The sequence below is a fragment of the Aspergillus thermomutatus genome, assembly GCF_002237265.1.
Source record: "Aspergillus thermomutatus strain HMR AF 39 chromosome Unknown NODE_34, whole genome shotgun sequence".
In the NCBI taxonomy this organism is placed as follows: Eukaryota; Fungi; Ascomycota; class Eurotiomycetes; order Eurotiales; family Aspergillaceae; genus Aspergillus; species Aspergillus thermomutatus.
The window spans coordinates 130,556-151,201 of NW_020798083.1; the positions used below are offsets into that span (position 1 = coordinate 130,556).

Here is a 20,646-nt window from a genome sequence, read left to right on the forward strand (position 1 = left end):
GGGGCGTCGGCGATTTTATCTGCTCACAAGCGGGCGGCAAGCGGATCACCTAGTCCAGGCAGGCGAGCAGGCTAGGAGGCAGCAATGAGGCTGAGACTCTGACTCGGGGTTTACGGATGTATCAACGCCAATGAAATCCTAGGAGGGCGCAATCGGTTGCATGATTCAGTCCTATCAGATCCATCACTCTCATCCTGGAGTTACCTGTAATAGCCATCGATCCTTGCCCTGAAGCAGGAACCTTAGGGAGCAGCGCAATCAATGCCGTCAGCAGGCTTCTTCTACCAAACATCCCAATACCTATTCATAACACCAGTACTTTAATTTGGGTTGAGTCACTGGATAGAGCCTTGATCATCATCGCGACCGATCTTTATTCCCTAGCTATTTGTCTATTGACTCTGCTAACTGAGCTTCGAGCCCGCCGTACACCATGAACATCAGCAACAAGAGTGAGCTCGGACTCCAGACCAAGACCTCTTCATGTACCTCAAAAAAACGATTGGTCCAGATCATCATTCCTGTCAGCATGGCGCCAAATGTTTCAGAAATCAAACAGCCTTCGCTCGACGGTCGCATAATGAAGCTGATTGCGAATAGACCAACAGAAAATCATCATCAAGTCTATAATAGTAAACAGGATATCCGGGCTTCTATGGTCCCGTACATAGCAGAGCAAAACTGGCAAGAAACGCAAAATATGCACTCTCAGGGCCACGAACAACGTGAAGTGGTATATATACAGTATCCCAACGGACGATTCACCCTACACAATCGAATCACCATTCCCTTTTTTTATGTCCATTAAGTCTCGACATCTAGTCGAAGAATTTCTTCATAAACTGGTGCGCAAGTTCGACGCCGGCACTATTCGTCGTTAGTAAACCCAAGTCATCGCGAAACTCGGGTAAATCACATACAATGTAGCCGCATTTGCGGGCACAGCTCTGGCCAGGGCAGGACCGAATCCAGGGAAGAAAGCCTTGAAGCCACCGTTGGCGTAGACAGACCGGATGGTGCCACCGATTGTGGGCTTGCCGGGGGCACTTTGGAGACGCGACTTGATGGTGTCGACAGGGAAGACGGGGATCCACATAGCAATACCGGCAGCACCACCGGCAGCGAGAACGGCGGGCATGGACAGGTCACCAGTGACATTGCCGTGCTCGTCCTTGGGGGTCAGGCTGCGCTTGATGTACTCGTAGGCGGCGAAGTAGGCGGCGGAACCAGGGCCATCACGTGCTAGAGTCATGGCGCTTCCACGGAAGACACTCCGAATACCGCCCTCCTTGTATAGTTGCCGGACGACATCCAGACCACCAGAGTACTTGGGCTTCTGTCCCGGAGGCGGAGGGTTCTGACCCTGAATCTGCAGAAGCACCTTCACTCGCTCAAAGGGAGCCGTGATCAGTGTCATGGGAATGGCGGAGAAGAAACCAGCAGCGGAGATCTGGGCAATGGTGTACTGGGGGGTGTTGTTCTCCATGCGCACATCAGAAAACTTGCTGACAAGTGTTTTGCCGACATCATAACCCTATGAGATGTTAATGGTTTCAAGCCAGACGCCACTTATAAGACCAAACACGTACCCAGAAGCTGACGGCGACTACAAACATCAATTAGCTCAATTCTCTGGTTTCCAGAGGGATGCGACGCAAACTTACACATAGGGGTGACTCCAACCAGCGGAGCCGAAACACCAGCATACAATCCCTACAGATCGTTAATACCAAACACCACGCCCAATTGACCGCGCGACTTACCCGCGCCAAACCCTCACGGGCGACAGTCCTCTTGACAACATCAATGGCACCCGAATAGACACCCTTCTCCGCCGTCTGCAACCGCACCTTCACCAGATCAAAGGGATGGCCAACAACCACCGCACATACACCACCCGCCGCACCCGCGACGAGGGAGCGGATCTGAGCAATCGTCTGGTTGATGGCCTTGGCCTCTACGGCCTTGAGCTCATCGCTGAGGTTTTCAGGAGTAGACGAAGATGGGGTCGACATTGTCAAAAGTGTGTAGGGAGACGCGGGGAAACGACTCAGTTACTCCGTAGCGAGGGGGGGAAGGAGGAAGATAAGCAGGGAGAAAAAGAGGTTTAGGTATGCGGCGATCCCCGAGCAGAGCGAAGGGTGAGAGAACGGAGGTTGCGAAACGGTCGCCCAAAAAAAAGAAGAAATGAAGCAGAAGTGAGGGAAGATGGATCAAGAATGATATTCCGCAACAGAAACGAAGGAGAAAAGAGAGTCAACGGGGAAAAAATAGCTCCAATACCGCAACAAAAGCGGCCGAGGCCGAGCAGGAGGATACCGACAAATACCTACAGCACAGCTACCTCTGGCTCTGGTACAACCACCGCTCGGCGAATGCGCGTGACTGGACCTCGGCTCGGACCGGATCAATGTATCTCCTGCGGTCGCAGATTGCTCGAAATGAAATAAGACCGAGTTGATCTTGTCAGCTGCGCTTGATCGTCAAAGTCACCATCATAAAACTGATCTTGTGTCCTCCATATCCTTTCCTGCATCCGGGATTTCCACAGTATTTTGTAACTATCGGATACTCGAGCATGTGCAATGGGCGGTGCCGGGTGAACGGGCACTAAACCACGGCTTAACATTTAAGTCTGTAACCCCTCCACGGATCCGGGATCCCTGCCCCGGATTCCATTACTCCAGGTATTCTGGCCAGTCACACCAGCCAAACGGCAGAGGGCACTTCTGCGGACGACAGGAAGCTTGGCACTATTGGACATCACTATCCTGCGATATTCGAAATTTGGTTCAAGCGACTGGCCTCCTTGACCGATGACAGAAAATATCGATACCAGCTGATGTCATTTTAAAGACATGCTGGAATGCCAAGAAATCACATGCAACAGAGGTGATAGACAAGTTCCGCATCCACATGCGTGCGACCCAGGTTGGTGCCATTCTGCTTTGTCCTTCAATCAAGATACTTCTGATGCTCTTCAGTATCTGCTGATGCGTGATACTACCAATTACGTACTTAGTTACCTACATTAACCGAGCACCTGGAGAGTCTACTTGAGGGCGAGGAAGATACAAACAGTTCACAAATATTAATGTATTAGGATAGCACCACATGTACCGTGGCACCAGAGATGTCAACACATTATTTACTCAGATCAAAATCACCAATTCCCATGAACAAGCCGTCTTTCAACGGCAGGTATCGTCAACCATAATTCATCAACATTAGACATACACTGACATCAGACAACCTATTGCCATTGTCTCAACCTTTGAGGGGTTTAGAGGACAACCAAGGCAGCGAGGGCCAGCGCTCCAACAGCACCGGAACCAACGACAGCGCCGCGAGGGGCAACGTTGCCAGTGGACGAGCTGGAGGGGGCAGTCTGAGTGGAAGAAGAGCCAGAGCCAGAACCGGTAGAGGTGGAAGAGCCGCTGCCAGATCCGGTCTCAGAGGAACTGCTACCAGTGGAGGAGCTGTTGTCAGAGGTGGAAGTGGTGCTGGTAGTAGTAGTCATTGTCGTAGCTGTGGTAGTGGCACCAGTGTTGGAAGCCGTCGTCTCGGAGGCAGTAGTGCCAGTAGCAGAGGCAGCAGTGCCAGTAGTAGATGCGTCAGTGCCGGTGGCAGAGGCACCAGAACCAGTGCTAGAGCCGGAGGCGCCGGCGCCAGCACCACCAGTCGAGTCGCTGCCGCTGCCGGTAGCAGTGTTGGTACCGGTGGCGGAAGAGCCAGAGCCGGAGCCAGAGCCAGAACCGGAGTTAGCTCCTGTGCCAGTGACAGCTGCAGAGTCACCTAACGATGGCAGTCAGCATCTTAGCTCGATCGTGTCGAAGTAGCGCAAGTTCTCATGAGTACTTACTAGGGCAAGAGGCAAGGGCGGTGGATAAAACAGAGGCGGTATTGTCGCCAGGGCAGGCCTCGGCAGTGCAATCTCGGATACCATATCCGTAGTTGACACTTTTGCAGAGACAGTCGGTGTCGCCGCTGGAGCAGCCCAGCTCGCCAGCCTTGTTGTTCATGTTGTTGAGACACATTTGCTGCGAGATGAGTGTGTCAGTCAAGAGAACTTTTGAAGTGGTTCCAAAGCAATTGAATAACATACTGCGCACTCCGAAACAGACATGGCGGCGCTCGCCATGCTGGCAGTAGCCAGCAAAAGCAGAGAAAGAGAGGCCTTCATGATGAAGTATAGAATTTCGAAGATTAAGTGAGTACTAGAAGAGAGATGAATATGCTGAGTGCTTTGAAATAATTAGAGCAACCTTGAGGCCTTCGACGGAATAAGGTCGATGGTGTAAATTGGAGAATTCCGAGGAGTGGCAGGGGAGGAAGGGTGCTTTTTATAAGGTAGCTATAATCCAATGGGAAGATAACCAAAATAATCCCGCTTAAGTTGACAACAACTGAGGCTTCGGGGTTTTCCAATGGCCCTAGAGATCCATTCTCTCGAACGCGATCGCCAGTGTTGTCCACCTTCCACCTTGACCGAGTCTGTCCGGCTGAATGCTGCCCAGCAACGTGGCTAGCTGGTCTAGTAGTGCAAGGTAGGTACCCACTACTAGGGGGAGGGGATCGAGGCACGGGGCTTGTTTAGCTGCTGGGTGAAGTCATCGATGGGAATCATGGACTGATCAATTTTCCAGGCCCATGGCAAGGCCAAGGATCTTGGTTCTGCAGTATGCAGACTGAGACCGCAAGGTATGGTCTTATCATGATCCCAGCCGCTGTGGCTTGATCCGAATCCACATCTAGCTTATTCATTGGCTGCACTCGCTGGATTTTGGGTTTTAGCGTGTGATAGTCCGATCAAAGATTTGAGATTTGCTCATCATTACGGAATTTGAATCGGTCACCAGCCACACTCTTAGTCCTGCTAGTTGGCTTCAAGCGAAGGGATACGGGGACACAACAGCAAGAGGATCAATCTCAAGACCCTGGTTGATCAGCATGTGCAGTGACAAACGAGCTGTACAACCGATTGAACTGCAATGCCCAGTCAAAACCAAGAATCGTTGCCTGGCATCGTACTTTGTGCCACTATGCTACGTCAATGGCGGCGTCATACCGATTGACCATCGGAAGCACGGGCTGCACAGTAATAATTGCCAGCACAGAAAAAGAAAATAGGTGATGCAGAGGTTGGGGCCTTGGAGGGGCTGGCAAGTTGGAGGGAGTTTTGGATTTGGAGATCGACTGTGGATCTGAACATTGAGTTTGGGTTTCATTTTTCAATCAATTTTAATTCCATGATTGGACGAAAGGTCGGATAGTTCCACCGTCTATGGGAACAAATGATGGAGACTGGAGTAGCTCACTAGCCACATTTCAACCTGAAGCTACCTAAGTAAAAGGTTGAAAGCCGTCGGTGGCAAAATTGGCCTTGGTTCTGAGCTTCCTGGACACTGGACTCCTGCTACCCGCTAACCAGGAGCTATATACTCTGGTAACCATGGATGAAGTCATTACCTTAGTCTAGAAGACAAGAATAACAACTGGGAATTGCGCCCTCACTTGTTAGCTTAACTTGTTTCAATTCAATTATACGTATGCTGTGCAACAAAAGCAATTTACATACTCCATACTAAGTTTCAAAATAACCATTACCTTGCTGTCAAGGCTCAAGACTCACTGAGGAGTACTCCATATAAGAGCCTGCTGGTGCATTTCCCTGCCACTCAGAATGCACGGGATTGCGATTAAGATTACCTATGATGGCTGGAGATTAATTGAAATTCAGACTGCGAGACGCATCATTCTCGAAAAAGGTGTTTGTTATGACCTGGTCCTGAACCTCGCAATAATGGCTAGTGAGGCAGCCACTTTCAGCCATCTTCCGCTTTTACTTGATCGAGACTAGATGGATGTGGCGGTGCTTGTAGAAGTTGCACTTTCCCCGCTGGGAATATCTTCGCGTCTGCCCGATTAAACGGACAGCGCCCACGTTGGGTGCGATTATCTGCTCCCCATCATTTAACATCTGCTCTCACATCTGCTCTCACATCCGAGTATCCAGATGGATTCAGATGGATTGCTAAGGAATGTATTTGTGCTATCTTCCACCTAAATTTGGTCGGTCCATCCATCAGCCGAAATTCTGAACCACTGTGAAAAACTATCAGATTCACCTGACCCTAGTTTCCCATCAAACACCCCAAAAGAATTAGCATTCTTTAAGCTTCATGGTGGATATCAGTCGGGGTACCCGGCTCACTGATCAACCTATGTTACACTTGCAAATTTTGGAAGCAAAAGATAAAGCGCAAGCAATAATCTACCCTTGTGTCGTTACAATCAATCCCAACGCCCATTATGAGCATTGATGTCATGCAAGATGAGCTTCAATCAATGTCAGACGACGTTTGATCTGACACCTTCAGCCTAACCTGCTGTTTTCATCACTTCCGCTGTCACTCTCACGTGGTATGAGTGCTTGTGTAGTGCCAAGCATGAGCGAAAGCTGCGAGATATTTTATTCATGTCCACGCAGCCCTTTTGACTAATACTGCCGCAAAATGCCATTGCTGGCCAGAGGTGTGTACCTGTGGTCAACAGCCAGCTCGTGTATGGAAAGGCTCTTTTCCCCTGAAAAGGGTAGTTTGGAGATATGGAACCTCTCTTGAGGAGGGTTTGAACGAACTTCTTGACAGCCTTGACAGTAAACCCTGCATTCCATTATTCCATCCCCATACCACTCCACTTCCGATGATTCTCGTGTCTGAGCTGGACATTAGACAACGGAGGTAGCTTCTAGTCTGAAGAGGAACAGACCATGAAGCGAAGGGGAGGTCATCATTTGCACTAAGAGTCGATATATCATTGATTCAGGTTTCTTCTCGCCTAGGACCAGCATGGTCAACCCCGCAGTCATGTCCAGATGCGGTTGCATTCCAACCGACGGAATCTCACCTGTTCGCATGAAGTTGCAACAGAAGACAAGAAATCATAAGCATCAAAGTACAGGGCATGAAGTCGAAGCGCCGATGCTTAGCTTGCTTAAGTTGTGTGGTAGATTTTAGCAAGATCAACCCTTGCCATACATGCTCACACCATTTGATGGGGATGGAACAGCATTTCATTTCCAGGGGCCTTTCATTGGCTGTAGAATGGTCTATTTTAATGCTCAAGGGGATTTGGAGTATCTCACAACAATCACAGCCAGCACTAGATCCCGGTTCAACCTGGAGAGCTTGCTTCTCAGGGCTCCGGAGCCAGACGGAGAATTATCAGGCCAAGGAACGCCTGGAAATCAACGGCCCGCTTTTAGACTCGAACTCTTTTGAGAAAACCAGGTGTTCGGTTTGTTCTCAAAGCGGATCATTCTTTAGGATGCAACCTGAACCCACCCCTTGGAACTACAAACTTCCTTCGTCCTCTGGACATACCATTGATTCGGAGCCTGGTCCAAGCGTTCGGCGAATTTTACTACGTGAGCCGGAAGAATAAGCTCTGGTTCCGTTTGAATTAAGGTAGGGACGTTTCTCCAGTTGCGGTCCGCTCCCAGAAACGTCATGCTCAATGATGACCCGGGCCGTGGTTTCGCTTGGCCTAAATGTAACCAGTTATTTTGGAGCTCCGACGGATCGAGTCTATGATGTTTAAGACCTGCAATGAATCTAGTTTTGGCTGTTCGACTCGGGGGAGGTAAGACAGTTAAAAAGAGTGGCAGATTCACCCATTGTCGTGCGTCAATTTCACGCACGAAGATTTGGTCAAGTCAGTCCTTTTCCGCCTGATTGTTTTAACTATCCACTTCAATCGAGCATCATAGCGGCAACACTACCATGGCCACTTCACGGAATGCTAAGGCCACCTTACTGGCGTTGATTCTCTTGGTCGACATATTTTCATTCTCCGCTCTTGTCGAAGCTAGACCTATGGCCATAGCGCAACCAGATTTTGTGAGTCCCTTGCGAATAGAGAGCAGAAGTCATGTCATGTCCATCGCTGACACCTGGCACAGGAAGGTTACCATGGCAGGCTGGGACAGGGTGTAGCCGCTGGCCTCGCCGAGGAGCTCAGCTCGCAAGAAACGTCTGGCGGTAACCAAGACGACAGCGTCACGCACATCCAGCCCAGACAACAGTCTGATATCGACAGCACTGCCACTGGTGACACCACTACGGGAAATGCCGCCACAGGCAATACTCTATCAGGAAGCACGACATCTGGAAACACTTGGACCGGCAATAGCTTTGCTGGAACAGTTGGTTCCGGGATCACAGTCACTTCATCCGGAGGCGGAGGTGGAGGTGGAGGCACTTCTGCCTCGCAGTCGAGCCCTGGCTCTAGCTCTCCAGGTACGGGGGCGAGCGGGTCTGGCACTCCAGCATCTGGTGATGGCAGCGGAGGCTCTGGCTCTGGCTCAGGAGGTACAGGATCCGGCAGTGGAAGCTCTACGGACAGCTCTGGAGGCAGCGGGGGCTCTGACTCTGGAAGTGGTAGTTCTTCCACGCCTGCAGATAATAGCAGTGCATCTACCCCCAGCAATTCTGCAGGATCTGGAACAGGTACGGGGAGTTCTGGGTCTGGAGGCTCTACTGGCGGCGCCTCAGGAGTCTCCACAGCGGTCAGTAGCGGTTCCGTCAGCGTGAACGTGCCAGCCTCCGGCGGCAGCGGGGTTTCTGTTAGTACAACGCGGTCGACTACAGAAGATCCCGCGCCTGGGGGCGGAAACACCAACACCAACAGTGGCGTCAACAATGGAGCGACCAACACCGGCAGCGGCAGCGCTGTCAATGTCGTTACGGGCTCAGCCACCGGCGAGAATAGTGGTGGCGGTAAAAAGGCCGAAGACAAGGGGACGATCAGTACGCTACTTGACAAGCTGACCGAGATCATCCACACTTTGCGCTGAACTTGGCAGTGCCTGGTCAATTCACGATTCTACTTGGCAGCAACGTTATTCTACATGTCTATCTGACCGCTTCCCTACATCGACCGATCAACCAATGTACCACATAAGCATACGTGTTCACCAAGAACCATCTGACATCTCAATTAAAGTTTAGTATGCTGGTAGTGTAGCGATAACTTTGACACTCCGCGACGATCCGCACCGGTCCGTTGTGGAGCATTAGGTTGGTATGCATTCTTGACTTCAGCATCCGCCAGTAGTCACTCTGGAATGCAACATCACATTCCGGTAGCCTCAGCCCATAGCTGATTTGTCCAGCCCTGCTTACTTGAGGGTAATCGGCTTTGCTGTTTGCAGACAGTACCCTGACAGCCGACAGGAGACACGAGACGTACATTCATGCTGTATTAGATTCTGTGGGCAAATTTATACGAGTAATTATTGAATCTGGCAATCTTCAAAAGTCAAATAATGTATCATTATGCAAATTGACCAAGCAGGGGTATCCGCAAGGTATACCCGTCAATACCTAGTATCCTCATCTCTACGCCCAGCTCGCGCGCTGCCTCCAGCAGCCGGACCCCCGGCTCCTCGATCGGATGGTCTTGCCCAGGCGGTGGATGTAGGGAGGCCAGACAGCGCAGCGAGGTCTCGATTCGAATTGCTTCAGGCAGTACGCGGGTGACGCGTCGATCATGGCCGGGGTGGTCCGCACACCGAATTTGGTGGAGAGGAAGTCTAGTCTAGTCTAGTCTGGTCTTGTTTTGTAGGCGGGTGTGCTCCGTGCGCAGCAGTATCCCAACGTCTCTCCCCTATATGCTTCCAGCTTCATCAAAAGCGAATGATCACTCCGGGCCAAACGCGCGTTCGCGGTGCATACTCCGCTTGCGCCAATCGTCCCGGCCCTACCTTAGACGATGAACAAGGAGTTCATTACGGCGTAACTGGCGCAGGGGAAGTTGCTAAAAGATGCCATTGTAGTCTGAGCTCCATGACGATGCAGGTAGACCGCAATTGAGAAGAACTGGATGTTGAAGGAGGAACATTTTTTATACCCGTATCTCTAGGTTATGATTGAACTCTCGCTCATGCCGTACTGTAGTTGCTCTCTTCCGCTGTTCATGTCCGATGTTATTCCCACAAACCTAACAACACACCAAAGGATATCCCAGACGCAGACAATTCTATTAGAGATGGATGTACTCCACTGCAGCTAGATGTCATTCTTTTGTCCTCAGTTCTTTGAACCGCTGTAGCCCATTTCGTTCTGGTCCTGCCACATCTTTACTCTGAATTTGGCAGTTCCGAAACATTTACGTAGACTTTGCCCATCAATGTACAGATTAGAGTTGACCAGGCAAGTAGCAGACCTCTCTGCAGCCTTAGGAGAAGTTGGTGATGAAGGCCGCGGACATTAGCCATTTCCTAATATGGCAAGGAGTGGACCCGACCCAGACTTTGACAGCAAAATTTTCCACCACGAAAAAGGGCAGCAAAAAGATATGCCAATGACCTACGCAGGATTCGAACCTGCAATCTCTTGATCCGTAGTCAAGCGCCTTACCATTGGGCCAGCAGGCCTTGTTGAGGTTGAGCAAAAATATATCGACTTATAGTCATACTCTAACGTAGGAATGGCTCATGAGCAAAGTGGTATATACAAATTCATCACAAAAGAGAAATCTATGGTATCCATGTAAGGTCATACACCCAGCCACCGCGACGCTCGACTTAATCCCTCCTTTTCCGAGAACCCCTCCTCCAGCTCCACAGAGTCAATGGTAATAGCAGGAACCTCGCGATACCCCCTCCCCCTACGGGCATACCAACACCGACACAACGAGATCATCACCCTCCCAACCACAAACCCAACCAGACACGCACACAACCCCGCCGCAACACCCAGCAACGCAGGGAGGATCACCGGCCGCACGAGCCTCATGAAGCTGCGATCGCGGCTGCTCCACGGCATGGTATTGTGGTAATGGGACGCGGGGTCCTTGAACCGGTAGATATCCGCATGCAGCGGCCGGCGATGAGGACGCGATTCGCCATCGGGGGCGGCACTCCCAGCCAGCTTATCCAGGTAGGGCTTGATGTGCGATTTGAAGAGCCGCCAGGTCGACGTCATGTGTCCGTGTCTGTGGAACGGGCTCCGCTCGACCTTGCCGATGCTGAGAGTGCCGTCTTTGCGTCGGGAGACGGCCACGGCGACCAGATCGTGTGTGACGGACCGGCCGTGGAGATCGAATAGTCGCAGTTTGAGGAGGAATGTCTCGCCCAGGAGGGCGCCCGGCTGGGCGGGGAGAGGGCGTGCGTCGAGGCCGTATGCGACCAGGACGGATTGTTTGCTGGAATCCCACTGTTTGACTGCGGGGAATTGCATGGGCAATGAGGGTGGGAAGACGGGTTCGTGGTTGGCGTATAGGGTGCCGTTGTCGGTGGAGAAATCAATTGTCTGTGAGGATTAGTATCATTGTATCAGAAACGTTCGAATTGACGTACCACGTGTGATCTTGACTCGGGGTTTTGAGAGCATTCAGCGTCTGAGAATGCACAGGGAGAGCAGGGAATGTCGATTTTGTAGAAATGGCGAGTATGTTGGATGTTTGAGGTCTGTATATCGGAGATGTGGTCCTTAGGGGAGAGGGCAGCGACGCCACTGCCCAAGCAGATACCCGCTAGTGAGAAGAATCGTAGCAACATGATGATTGTTGAGAATGGAAGTCGTAAGGAATGTAGCAAGGCTATGTTTGGATATAAGAGCGCATCCAGCGCTTAACAACCTCGAATATCCTATGCGGCAAGTGGCCAGGAATCAGATGGTGAATAAAGAGCAGAAGGGAAATGTCGGGTCTAAAAGGGATTGTAATGAACGAGTGAAGCGGCGGTGGTGGAAAAAGTGGCTTTTGTGGATGACAACGTGCTCATCTCATAATGAGGTGATTTGACGCGGGGAAGGCACAAGAGAACCTAAATGGGCGGAACCGTGGAAGGGCAGGGAAAAGGAAGACTGCGGGCAGCCTGGCAGTCTTATACCTACAAGGCTGCAAAATTAGGAACTAGCCTAAGGTACGAGATCACAGATTTGGGGCCGGAAGACCAGCGCGAAACGGCGAGGCAGATCGATAAATAAAGAGCCTTGAGGTTATTGTGCTCGGACTGAGACATGCGACCCAAGGCTGGTGTTGTACAGCCTCAATGACACGAGCCGATCACTTCCTCGTCCTTGGCATGATCCTGTACGCTCATCCAACAGTGTTCCTGAGTCCTTACACTTACATAGAGTAAGTCTGAAGTTCTATTGGAATGCCAACGAGACCAAGAGAAATTAAGATTCCTGCTGCCTGGAGGTGCTGTGGAGTGTGACTACACATTAAATGAGCTTGAAGAACTTAAGACACAAACTAATCATAATAAGTACTACCTAGGGTCCAATGCTCCTAAATCCAATTAAACCGGACCAAAGATTGATCAGCACATGCCAACAGCACAGCCTCCTATTGGGTGTTGGTGGTTGGTTATTGCTCATACTGGAGGTGTACCTGTTGAGTACCAAGGCTCATACAGATGGATATCCAGAGATGCTCAAATTCTACCCTATGCTAATGTCAGAAATGCACCACAATTCCAATCTGAAGGTGATCCAAATCAATAGGGGCAATGTCTCGGAGATCACCTAAGACACCGGCTAACTATTGTTAGCAACAGCTCAGACAACCAGAGTTACCAGTAACCAGACCATTTGACTTGTCTCATATGTCAGAAAAGTTTATCGTCTTCTTCCCACAGCTGTGAAAATGATTGGTCAAGAACATTGAGGGATTAAAGTGGTCCAATTGAATCTGGCCCAAAGAAAGCTTAGCAGGGAATCTCAACCAGGGAACCCGCCGAGAGGAACATTTCTGCCTGCCAGGGGTGACTACCTAGATAGTACCTAGTCTTTTAGGCAGGCACGGAAACTCTGATAGGATGCTAGAAGAGAATTTGGAAGTATCCGATTGAGGTCAGACTCATGCTGATATCACTTGGATACAGTGTGTTGGCGCCAGCCAGTGTTTCGGCCCCCGAGGCTCCCGAGTACATTGTCCGGACGCCTTTTAGTCTAGCGGTATTGTATATCGATAACAACCAAGTCTACGGTAGCATAGTAGAATACAAGTGCGGTTATGATCTCTGACAGCTGGGATGCCACGTTCCTGTCGAGCCTGAATTCAATCTCATCTTTACCACCCCTCGTACTTTGGGCTTTACGATCCATTTCTGAGACCTATGCTGGGACATAACCTTGGCCCCGTATGTGTCGCTCAGCTACATCTCGAAAGATATCAACTGGAGGTCTCCACATGTCGTTCGGGTTTCTGCCGGCGGTATTTGTGTTGCCAAACAGCTCTCCTATGCTGATGGCGACCTCCTGTGGAGGATTGCCCGGAGGAGGACCGGGGAAAATTGGCTGCAATGACACTGTTAATTGATGATTACAAGAATTGATGTTTAGGAAATCCTTACGAAGATCTCAGGCGCTGGTTGATTTTTTTTTTTTAATTCTCAACTCAGCCTTTCACCCGAGATTGGCTTAATGCGGACCATTTAATAAGGACGACCACGGTGATGTGTGCGGCCACAGATCTTTATCACTGAGCAGAACACTCCTTCCATAGAGCTAGTGCAAGGATATCCACACTAAAACACCACAAGATGTAATTGATAGGGCATTAATACTCGATACACAGCCTGTATGGAGCTATAAAAAGGTTAGAGGACATCTATAAAGAGAATATATAGTAAGAATAAGGGAATACTCACTTAAGGAAGAATATATTTGAAGGAGCTGGTTCTGATTCTGAATTTATACACTAGGAATCTCCAGACCTCTCTCTGCTCTGGGGTGGTGCAAAGTTCAAGCAGAGCCATGTTGCCACCAATCTGATGAGATGTATCAACTTCCACGATCTCAAAGAACCTCATAGCCAAGTATCCGTCGCGACCAACAGCGGTGGTATCGTATGCTTCACGGCCAAAGTAAAAGGTCGTACGGGAATGGCTTGCCGTAGCAGACGGGGGTGGGACTCAGAATACTTGTCGGTGATTGTCGGTAGAGGCGAGCCGCGGGGCGTCAGGTATAGGTCTGGCTCTTTCCAAAGACATCTGCAGGAGGTTAGATATGCAAGAAGCCAAAGACGACGTAACATACGAGAGTTTGGAGCGAACTCAAATGTCATCGTTTCTCATCAACGGCTAAGAAACCCGACACAACCGCCCGTGCGACTTCGGCTTTTGCCTAGGTTTGATGAGACGGCCGGACGCCGCCTTGACTGCTGCCAGGAAGAACGGCAGCGCAGCCGTCCAAGATACATAGCCAGGATCTCCTAGCATCAGCCAGAGGCTCTTTGCGGAACGGTAGTCCGCCCACTCTTCGGCCGAAGCCCTGGCGCGAGGATAGCGGACATGACCGAGCTCCGATTGACGACCAACCAGGAATTGGGCGTACTGGGTGGTCTACTAAACGCCAACGAAGAAGTTACAAAACGCACCCCACGGGACCCGTCAACGTACCTTTTGTGTCTTTTTGTTCCCAGTCATGCCGCGATGGGAGCGATGAGGCTCGATGTTATGGAACGTGTTGACCAGGGCCAGCAAAGCTTCGGTAACATCTTCGCGAATGCCAGCCGTCCAATCCTGCTTCATTTGCAGCGAGAATGTCCTTCTTGACTTGGATGAAGAATCTTTGAGGGCTCAAAGTTGGCTCTGCAGGCGTTTGGCTTCTTAGTGATTGTGAGTGGTAAGGGGAAGGATTGAGATGGATGGACTAGGTTATAAAATGATTAGCAGCAGGGAAGGAGTGAATTGTTTAGTGCTTAGTATCAAATCAGTTTGGCAGTAGTGAATGAAAAAGATGTAATGATTACAGAGTAGAAACTTGCAATAACCTCGCTGGCTATCGATCAAGTTAGGCTATTAAATTCACTGTCAGCAGAGAAGTAGGAGTACTATATGATACATTGTTCAATGTTCGTCAACCTCTCGGACCTTATACTCAAACATCTGATTTGAGGGAATTTTGTGTTCATTCTCCAACTTCTCCGCGGTTTGCACACCAGCCGCAGGGACTTGATACTCGAATCTCTTCCCCCGGCCTGGGAGCCTGCCATCGGGCAAAGCATAAGGGTAGGGGAGGTATTCTGGCATCAGGCCCAGCTGCACGAGGACCGTCGCCTGATCCCATGCTATGTGCTCGTGGTATAGACGATCCCCGCGGATATTCACTACTGATGTGAATGGTATGCGGAGAGGCTTTCGCGTTGGTGGTATGCCGGGGATACTATAAGATGTTAGGCAGGCTTCACTCGCAAGAGTAGATGCAGGCAGAGCTTACAGCCAGTCGATCTCCTTGTTATGTGTGAGGGAGAATATGAACTCGTCTACGACACGGTCGATACCGACCGTCCGACTGATAAGTTCCAGGGCTGTGTCATCGGGATTATTGAAGATGAAATGATTCAGGTAGAAATTGCTCAGTCGCGCACGGCCAATTCCACCCGTCATCTTCCAGTGTCAGTATCTTAGATGCGGTAGGAATGGGTCTCTTACAGTCGGAACATGATTCACATAGGGCTCCTGGACCATTGTCGCCATGGTCTTCTCTACCGATCGGTCCCCGAATTCGTAATAGGTGTGCTCCTCCCAGATCTTCTCGAGATTAAAGTAAGGCCCGTCTAGATGCTTCTTCAAGAAGCTCAATGACCGGGTATGGGCTACTCCTGCGGTCGAGTACTTGAAATCCGCATGACCGGGTACAATGAAGCCAGCGGACGAGACGTCAGGGTACGAATACACAGTGCGGCTGTCTGTTTCCTGAATTCCATTGCTAGCCCCAGGCGCATGTACCAAGGCAGGAATCTCGGCGAGCGTATCCCAGATACCGAAATATACCACGGCTGCTACCCGAGCAGCTACGATGGCATCCAGAATCTTCACAAACCCCGGCGCATAATCAGCTGGGGAACCATAGACTAAAGCCCATCAGTATCCTATCGGGCACTTCAGGCATATCTGTGCATACGTAGCAAACCAAACTGATCCTTCTTATCACATTCCGGTAGTGAAATAAGCCTCTCTATCGCTGTCTTGACAAAATCAAGTACACAAGCCTCGTCGCCACTGGATTCCGCGTCAACACTAATCTGAACTATCGCATAGCTCTCCTCAGCCCATTTCTGCAACGGCTCTGGATCTAGACTTTTGTTTTTCTCCTGGCATTCTGCGAAATGGCTTGGTCGGATAAGTATCAGTCCCGGTCCATGGCCGCAGCGGGAAAGCGGGGGCTGTAAAACAACGCGGGGGTCCAGCTCAACTCGGGGAGCGTAGGGAAGGGAAGTAGAACAGGAAGTCATTTCGATGCAAGTAATGATTTGGCAGCTAGATGCTCTCAATATACATGAAATTCTGTTGAAATGGTGCTGTCAGGTTTGGGAGATCTCGGGAGACATGAACCCTTCTTCCTGCGACCTATTCAACAAACGAGAAGCAGGAATCTGATATGATCGAGCGGAAATCAATGAATGACGTCTCAGAGGACTGTCCGTTGAATATCAAAGGACCAACATGGCGACTTGGTCAATCGGATCACATGGGCATTTCACCCGGGTCTCGGCAAAGTGATCCGCGACATCAAGATAGGCCAACACTGACTATTGACAGATAGTATTTCCTCTCAAAGTGATGTTGAGAGGCATATCCGATCATTATCAGATAACGATTCTTAAGATATTCGCCAGTTTGTTAGAAACTGTACTCAGAGTACCCCCGAAGAGACGACGCCTTAGATGATTGGCACGTGATGCGGAGTTGCTGTATCACGTGAATCACACCTTACTCATTTGGGCCATTGCTTCATTCCCTTGGATCCCAGTCAACATTCAAGCTCCAGTCGCATCGCAACCGGTCAATGCAGATAAATCACTCGAGTATTTTTAGTTTCTAACTTGATAAATCTGCGTTATTCTCATCTCCACATCATTTCCTGTCGATACCTCTCGCGACGCGGCGATCAACTCAAGCTCAGGCAATCTCTCACAAATCGTGCAGGAAGGACATCAAGGATACACTCAGAATGAACGTCGAGTTCCAAAAAACTCTTTCGAATCTGGAAGATAAACTCAATGCCCTTATAACGAGCCTTACAATTTCGCCGACCGCCTCAGGAGCTCCTGCAGCCGCAATTGCACTGCTAGATGCGGACGACTCGCTCACATCTGCCATTGAGACGCTTCGCCGGCACCAGGAGAACTACGCCAGAATACTAAAACTTCGTGCGGAGGCCGAGAGTCTGGAGGAAAAGGTCAAAGGGATTGTGAGAGACGTCGTGAGCTACGAGAAGGAGATTCGAACGATCTGCGGTGACGACGAGGCGAGCGATTCGGATGCGGATGACGTTTCCGATGATGATGACCTGGATTATGGCGAGGATCAAATGCAAACCAAGCCAGGCGGTCTGCGAAAAACAAAGGAAATCGATTACAAGTTGCTGCTGGATTTCGCGCGACGGATTAGCAAGTATAATCACCAAGCCGCAGCCGATGCAGCTGCCAATGCCACACAGGCCGCCAAAGCACGGGGAAGAGGTTCGCAACCTGGCGACCAGGACATGGCGGTGACGGGTGTAAACGGCGGTCCTGGTGCAGAGGAAGGCGCAGAACCGGTCTCATCCGTCACGAAGGAAGCGACATCCTGGCTTGACGAATCAGCAAAGATGACCCGCCAGGTTTACATGATCCCCTATCCGATGGAAGATCGTATCCGAATGGGTCTAATGGGTCAGATACAGCTGACCGCTGCCGAAGATCGACCGGGGTTTGATCCCGATCGGGAGGTGGAGCGATTGATACGCGAGGCCGAGGGTCTAGGAGCTACAGAGCCGGTGGTGCCTGCACCACTACCTATGGGAGAGGAGAGGAGACATGCGAACGAAGCTGCCAAGGCTGCAGCTCAAGCAGGTGCAGCGAGCAGCGGAATTACAGCCGCACCAGCGCCTGCGCCTAAGCCCAAGGCAACTCTGGATCTTGATCTCTACGACCCTGACGATGATGAAATGATGTGATTGAATTATAGTGCCATTCGAGTACATTCACACGTGATTACGAACAAATTTAGTACAGCCTCTGCATATTGAAAATCCTGGATCAAAGCATCCAGTGCTACCTCCAAAACGGTGGTATGAAGTTACATACTGTGAACCGATGACTTGGCAGTCAACTTCCGGAAACGCTTTCCGTAGAAATAGAACGGAATGGCGAAAAGACACCAGAGGACGGTCAAAGACATATTCAACATGATCGGCTTCACAAAACCACTTTTGATCACCCAAGGGGTGATGAATTCAGCGAATCCATAACCCCACAGGTTCTTGTTGACTGTGATCGACACGAAGATTGAGCCCGCAACGGGCTTATAGCTGTCGACAGCGTAGGTGCTGGTAATGGCTGGAAGAGCAGCTACCTGAATGCCAGCGCAGGTGTACCCGAGAATCACAATAATCTAAACGGCAGTTAGCTTGAAACAAGCCCATTTTGAGTCGCTCTCAAAGCAATGCTGTGAACTGACCCTCCAATCCCATTTATTTTCGTAGCCAAACGCCACGATGAAATTTCCGACTATCATGATGATCACATAGGGTATCATGGCTGGCAATCTCATCTCCGGCTCTCGAATACCTCGGTTCTTCTTTGTGGCCCTCATCGAAATCCAGTCAGACAAAGGCCCATTGGTAGCCAAGCCTATGCCAGCCCCTATCATAATGGCAAAGTTGAAGAATCCGATGGTCTGGCTGTTGAAGTTGTACGGAGGAGCGGCAAAGGCCTGACTCTGAGTGAGGTTCAAGGTCAAGAAGCAACTGGCCGACCACGAGACGGTGAACGCAGCAAGTTCGACTATGGGGAACGTGAGCAGTTTCCACGGAATCCAGAAGCTGGTTAACAATGTCTTGAGACTGTGGTCTGTCAGTTGCCAGATCTTGAATTGCTGCTTGGAGGGATAGCCCTTCCCCAGCCAAGGGTCTGTGTCTGTTCCGCTCTCCGATGCGACGTTTTCCTGCTGCGTGATCTCCACGGGTTTCTCCGGCTCAGAGGCCGACGAGGGAGTCGTCATCTGTTCTTGACCATGCAGTATCTCGGAAGGATGGGTGCGGTGCCATTTGGTTTCGGGGAACAGGAAGACGAGGGCTATGAGGACGACGCCGAGAACGCCGGTGTTGAGCCAGAAGAAGCTGCGCCAACCGATGTGTTCTGCCATGGGACCTGAGATGATGGGACCGACCTAGGGTGAGAAGTCAGTTGAGTTCGACTCATTGTCTCGTTCAGGATGCTTACCATGAGAGAACCAAAATAGAAGGTGAAGTATAGGGTGTTGTATGCTCCTCGCTCGTGGAGGAATAGGATGTCGGCGATGATCTCAGGTTGGGATGTCTATCATTCCTGGTTAACACGATGTCTTGTGTCGTCTTTGAAGTGTCCTACCTCGGCGGGTCCAGCTCCGAAACCGTTCAGGATGCATGCTCCCATGTAACTTCCATAGGAAGTAGCAAGGGCTCGCCAGATGTTACTGACCAGACAGATGAGAGTGGAAAAGATCAGGACCGGACGTCGACCGTAGGTTGTCTGCATTGGAATCCTTCAAGTCGTCAGCCACCTGTCATTTTTGCGATTCTCAAGGACGCACCAGAAGAAATTACTGAAACCAAGAACGAGAATGCAAACGCCGGTGAATTTGACCACGGCGGCCAGATCAGCATCAAAAGACTTCATCAGTTGTGGAAACATCGGCGCGAGCGCCAATGGTCCCAGACCCTGACTGAACGACACTGCCGTGGACATGCATATGGCGCTCATCTTCCAGAACCTGCTCCAATTCTGTGGACGTCAGCGTTTGCATCGACAGGCCATGTTAATGGGCCATACCAAAGGATCATGAGGATCCTGCGACGGCTGTGGCACCAGCACTCGGTCGGACTTGGGCGAGGATTTGACAAAGTGGAGCGAGCCCACATCGGCCATGATCTCCGTTCCGGGATAGATCTTGGTATCGAGCTGCTGCTCGATCCTGCTATGTGTCAGAGGTTTTTCGCCTAGTGAGGCTTCTAACATACTGATGGAGCGTCTGTATGCTTCACGTTAGTGCTGCTGTTCGTGGGCCAGTTGCTGGTTACTTACAGTCTCATCATAATTCATCTCCATCTTGGGCAACTTCACTCGTCAATCAGCAGTAGTGCGTAGTCGAGTGCTAGATACCAGCACTCTTAATCAACCCTCGCTCCTAGGGTCTGATCTTCCTTTTAACATCGAAGGAAGACGAGTCTGGGTTTATCCCATAATGCGGAATTCCCCCGGCATTCAGTACTGTACATTAGCCGAAGGCGATGTTTATACTTTACGAGACCGTGGTCTATATATCGACGTGGCGTTTCAGCAAGTTTAATACTCCCCAAATCCACGAAATGGAATGAACAGGCTAAAAGAGGGGAAACAAAGATGCTCGGGGAGACAACGCAGGAGGGAGCTCCACCACCCCGGATTTCCCCATCTCCACTTCCCCAGCTCATCCATCAGACCCATCCAATCACTTCTTATCTCCTCAACGCCTACCATTGGCTTCTGATATCTTGCTGCCCCGAAGGACCACGGCTTTTGCCCGCTGTGGGGCATCATGACAACCGAGCTTGAACCCGGAGCCAGAAAGGAGTCGAGTCCCAGGCCCAGAGCCCTAACCGCCCAAAGTCCCAGACGCAGGCACGA

General features: G+C 50.6%; 7 protein-coding genes across 7 annotated transcripts; 2 read left to right on the forward strand and 5 right to left on the reverse strand.

The window, feature by feature from the left end:
• Nucleotides 1-818: 818 nt before the first annotated feature.
• Nucleotides 819-2,015, reverse strand: CDV56_108890 (carnitine:acyl carnitine antiporter; the record flags this gene model as incomplete). Its single annotated transcript, XM_026762509.1, has 5 exons — nt 819-867; nt 921-1,534; nt 1,590-1,606; nt 1,665-1,713; nt 1,764-2,015. 5 exons carry the CDS (start codon nt 2,013-2,015, stop codon nt 819-821), a joined length of 981 nt encoding a protein of 326 aa, XP_026616838.1.
• Nucleotides 2,016-3,283: 1,268 nt separating this feature from the next.
• CDV56_108924 (CFEM domain-containing protein) lies at nt 3,284-4,183 on the reverse strand (the record flags this gene model as incomplete). Its single annotated transcript, XM_026762543.1, has 3 exons — nt 3,284-3,795; nt 3,863-4,040; nt 4,106-4,183. The coding sequence occupies 3 exons, from the start codon at nt 4,181-4,183 to the stop codon at nt 3,284-3,286; spliced, it is 768 nt and encodes a 255-aa protein (XP_026616839.1).
• A 3,601-nt stretch (nt 4,184-7,784) lies between these two features.
• Nucleotides 7,785-8,857, forward strand: CDV56_108988 (uncharacterized protein; the record flags this gene model as incomplete). Its single annotated transcript, XM_026762607.1, has 2 exons — nt 7,785-7,901; nt 7,964-8,857. 2 exons carry the CDS (start codon nt 7,785-7,787, stop codon nt 8,855-8,857), a joined length of 1,011 nt encoding a protein of 336 aa, XP_026616840.1.
• Nucleotides 8,858-10,559: 1,702 nt separating this feature from the next.
• On the reverse strand, nt 10,560-11,563 carry CDV56_109028 (uncharacterized protein; the record flags this gene model as incomplete). The annotated part of the gene is made up of 2 exons (XM_026762647.1): nt 10,560-11,315; nt 11,363-11,563. The coding sequence occupies 2 exons, from the start codon at nt 11,561-11,563 to the stop codon at nt 10,560-10,562; spliced, it is 957 nt and encodes a 318-aa protein (XP_026616841.1).
• Nucleotides 11,564-13,821: 2,258 nt separating this feature from the next.
• CDV56_109072 (uncharacterized protein) lies at nt 13,822-16,251 on the reverse strand (the record flags this gene model as incomplete). The annotated part of the gene is made up of 7 exons (XM_026762691.1): nt 13,822-14,005; nt 14,127-14,356; nt 14,414-14,536; nt 14,888-15,179; nt 15,234-15,403; nt 15,449-15,870; nt 15,921-16,251. 7 exons carry the CDS (start codon nt 16,249-16,251, stop codon nt 13,822-13,824), a joined length of 1,752 nt encoding a protein of 583 aa, XP_026616842.1.
• A 719-nt stretch (nt 16,252-16,970) lies between these two features.
• On the forward strand, nt 16,971-17,957 carry CDV56_109107 (uncharacterized protein; the record flags this gene model as incomplete). The annotated part of the gene is made up of 1 exon (XM_026762726.1): nt 16,971-17,957. One exon carries the CDS (start codon nt 16,971-16,973, stop codon nt 17,955-17,957), a length of 987 nt encoding a protein of 328 aa, XP_026616843.1.
• Nucleotides 17,958-18,079: 122 nt separating this feature from the next.
• On the reverse strand, nt 18,080-20,088 carry CDV56_109120 (putative MFS transporter; the record flags this gene model as incomplete). The annotated part of the gene is made up of 8 exons (XM_026762739.1): nt 18,080-18,394; nt 18,461-19,171; nt 19,225-19,320; nt 19,372-19,525; nt 19,574-19,764; nt 19,813-19,954; nt 20,001-20,011; nt 20,065-20,088. 8 exons carry the CDS (start codon nt 20,086-20,088, stop codon nt 18,080-18,082), a joined length of 1,644 nt encoding a protein of 547 aa, XP_026616844.1.
• Nucleotides 20,089-20,646: the final 558 nt, after the last annotated feature.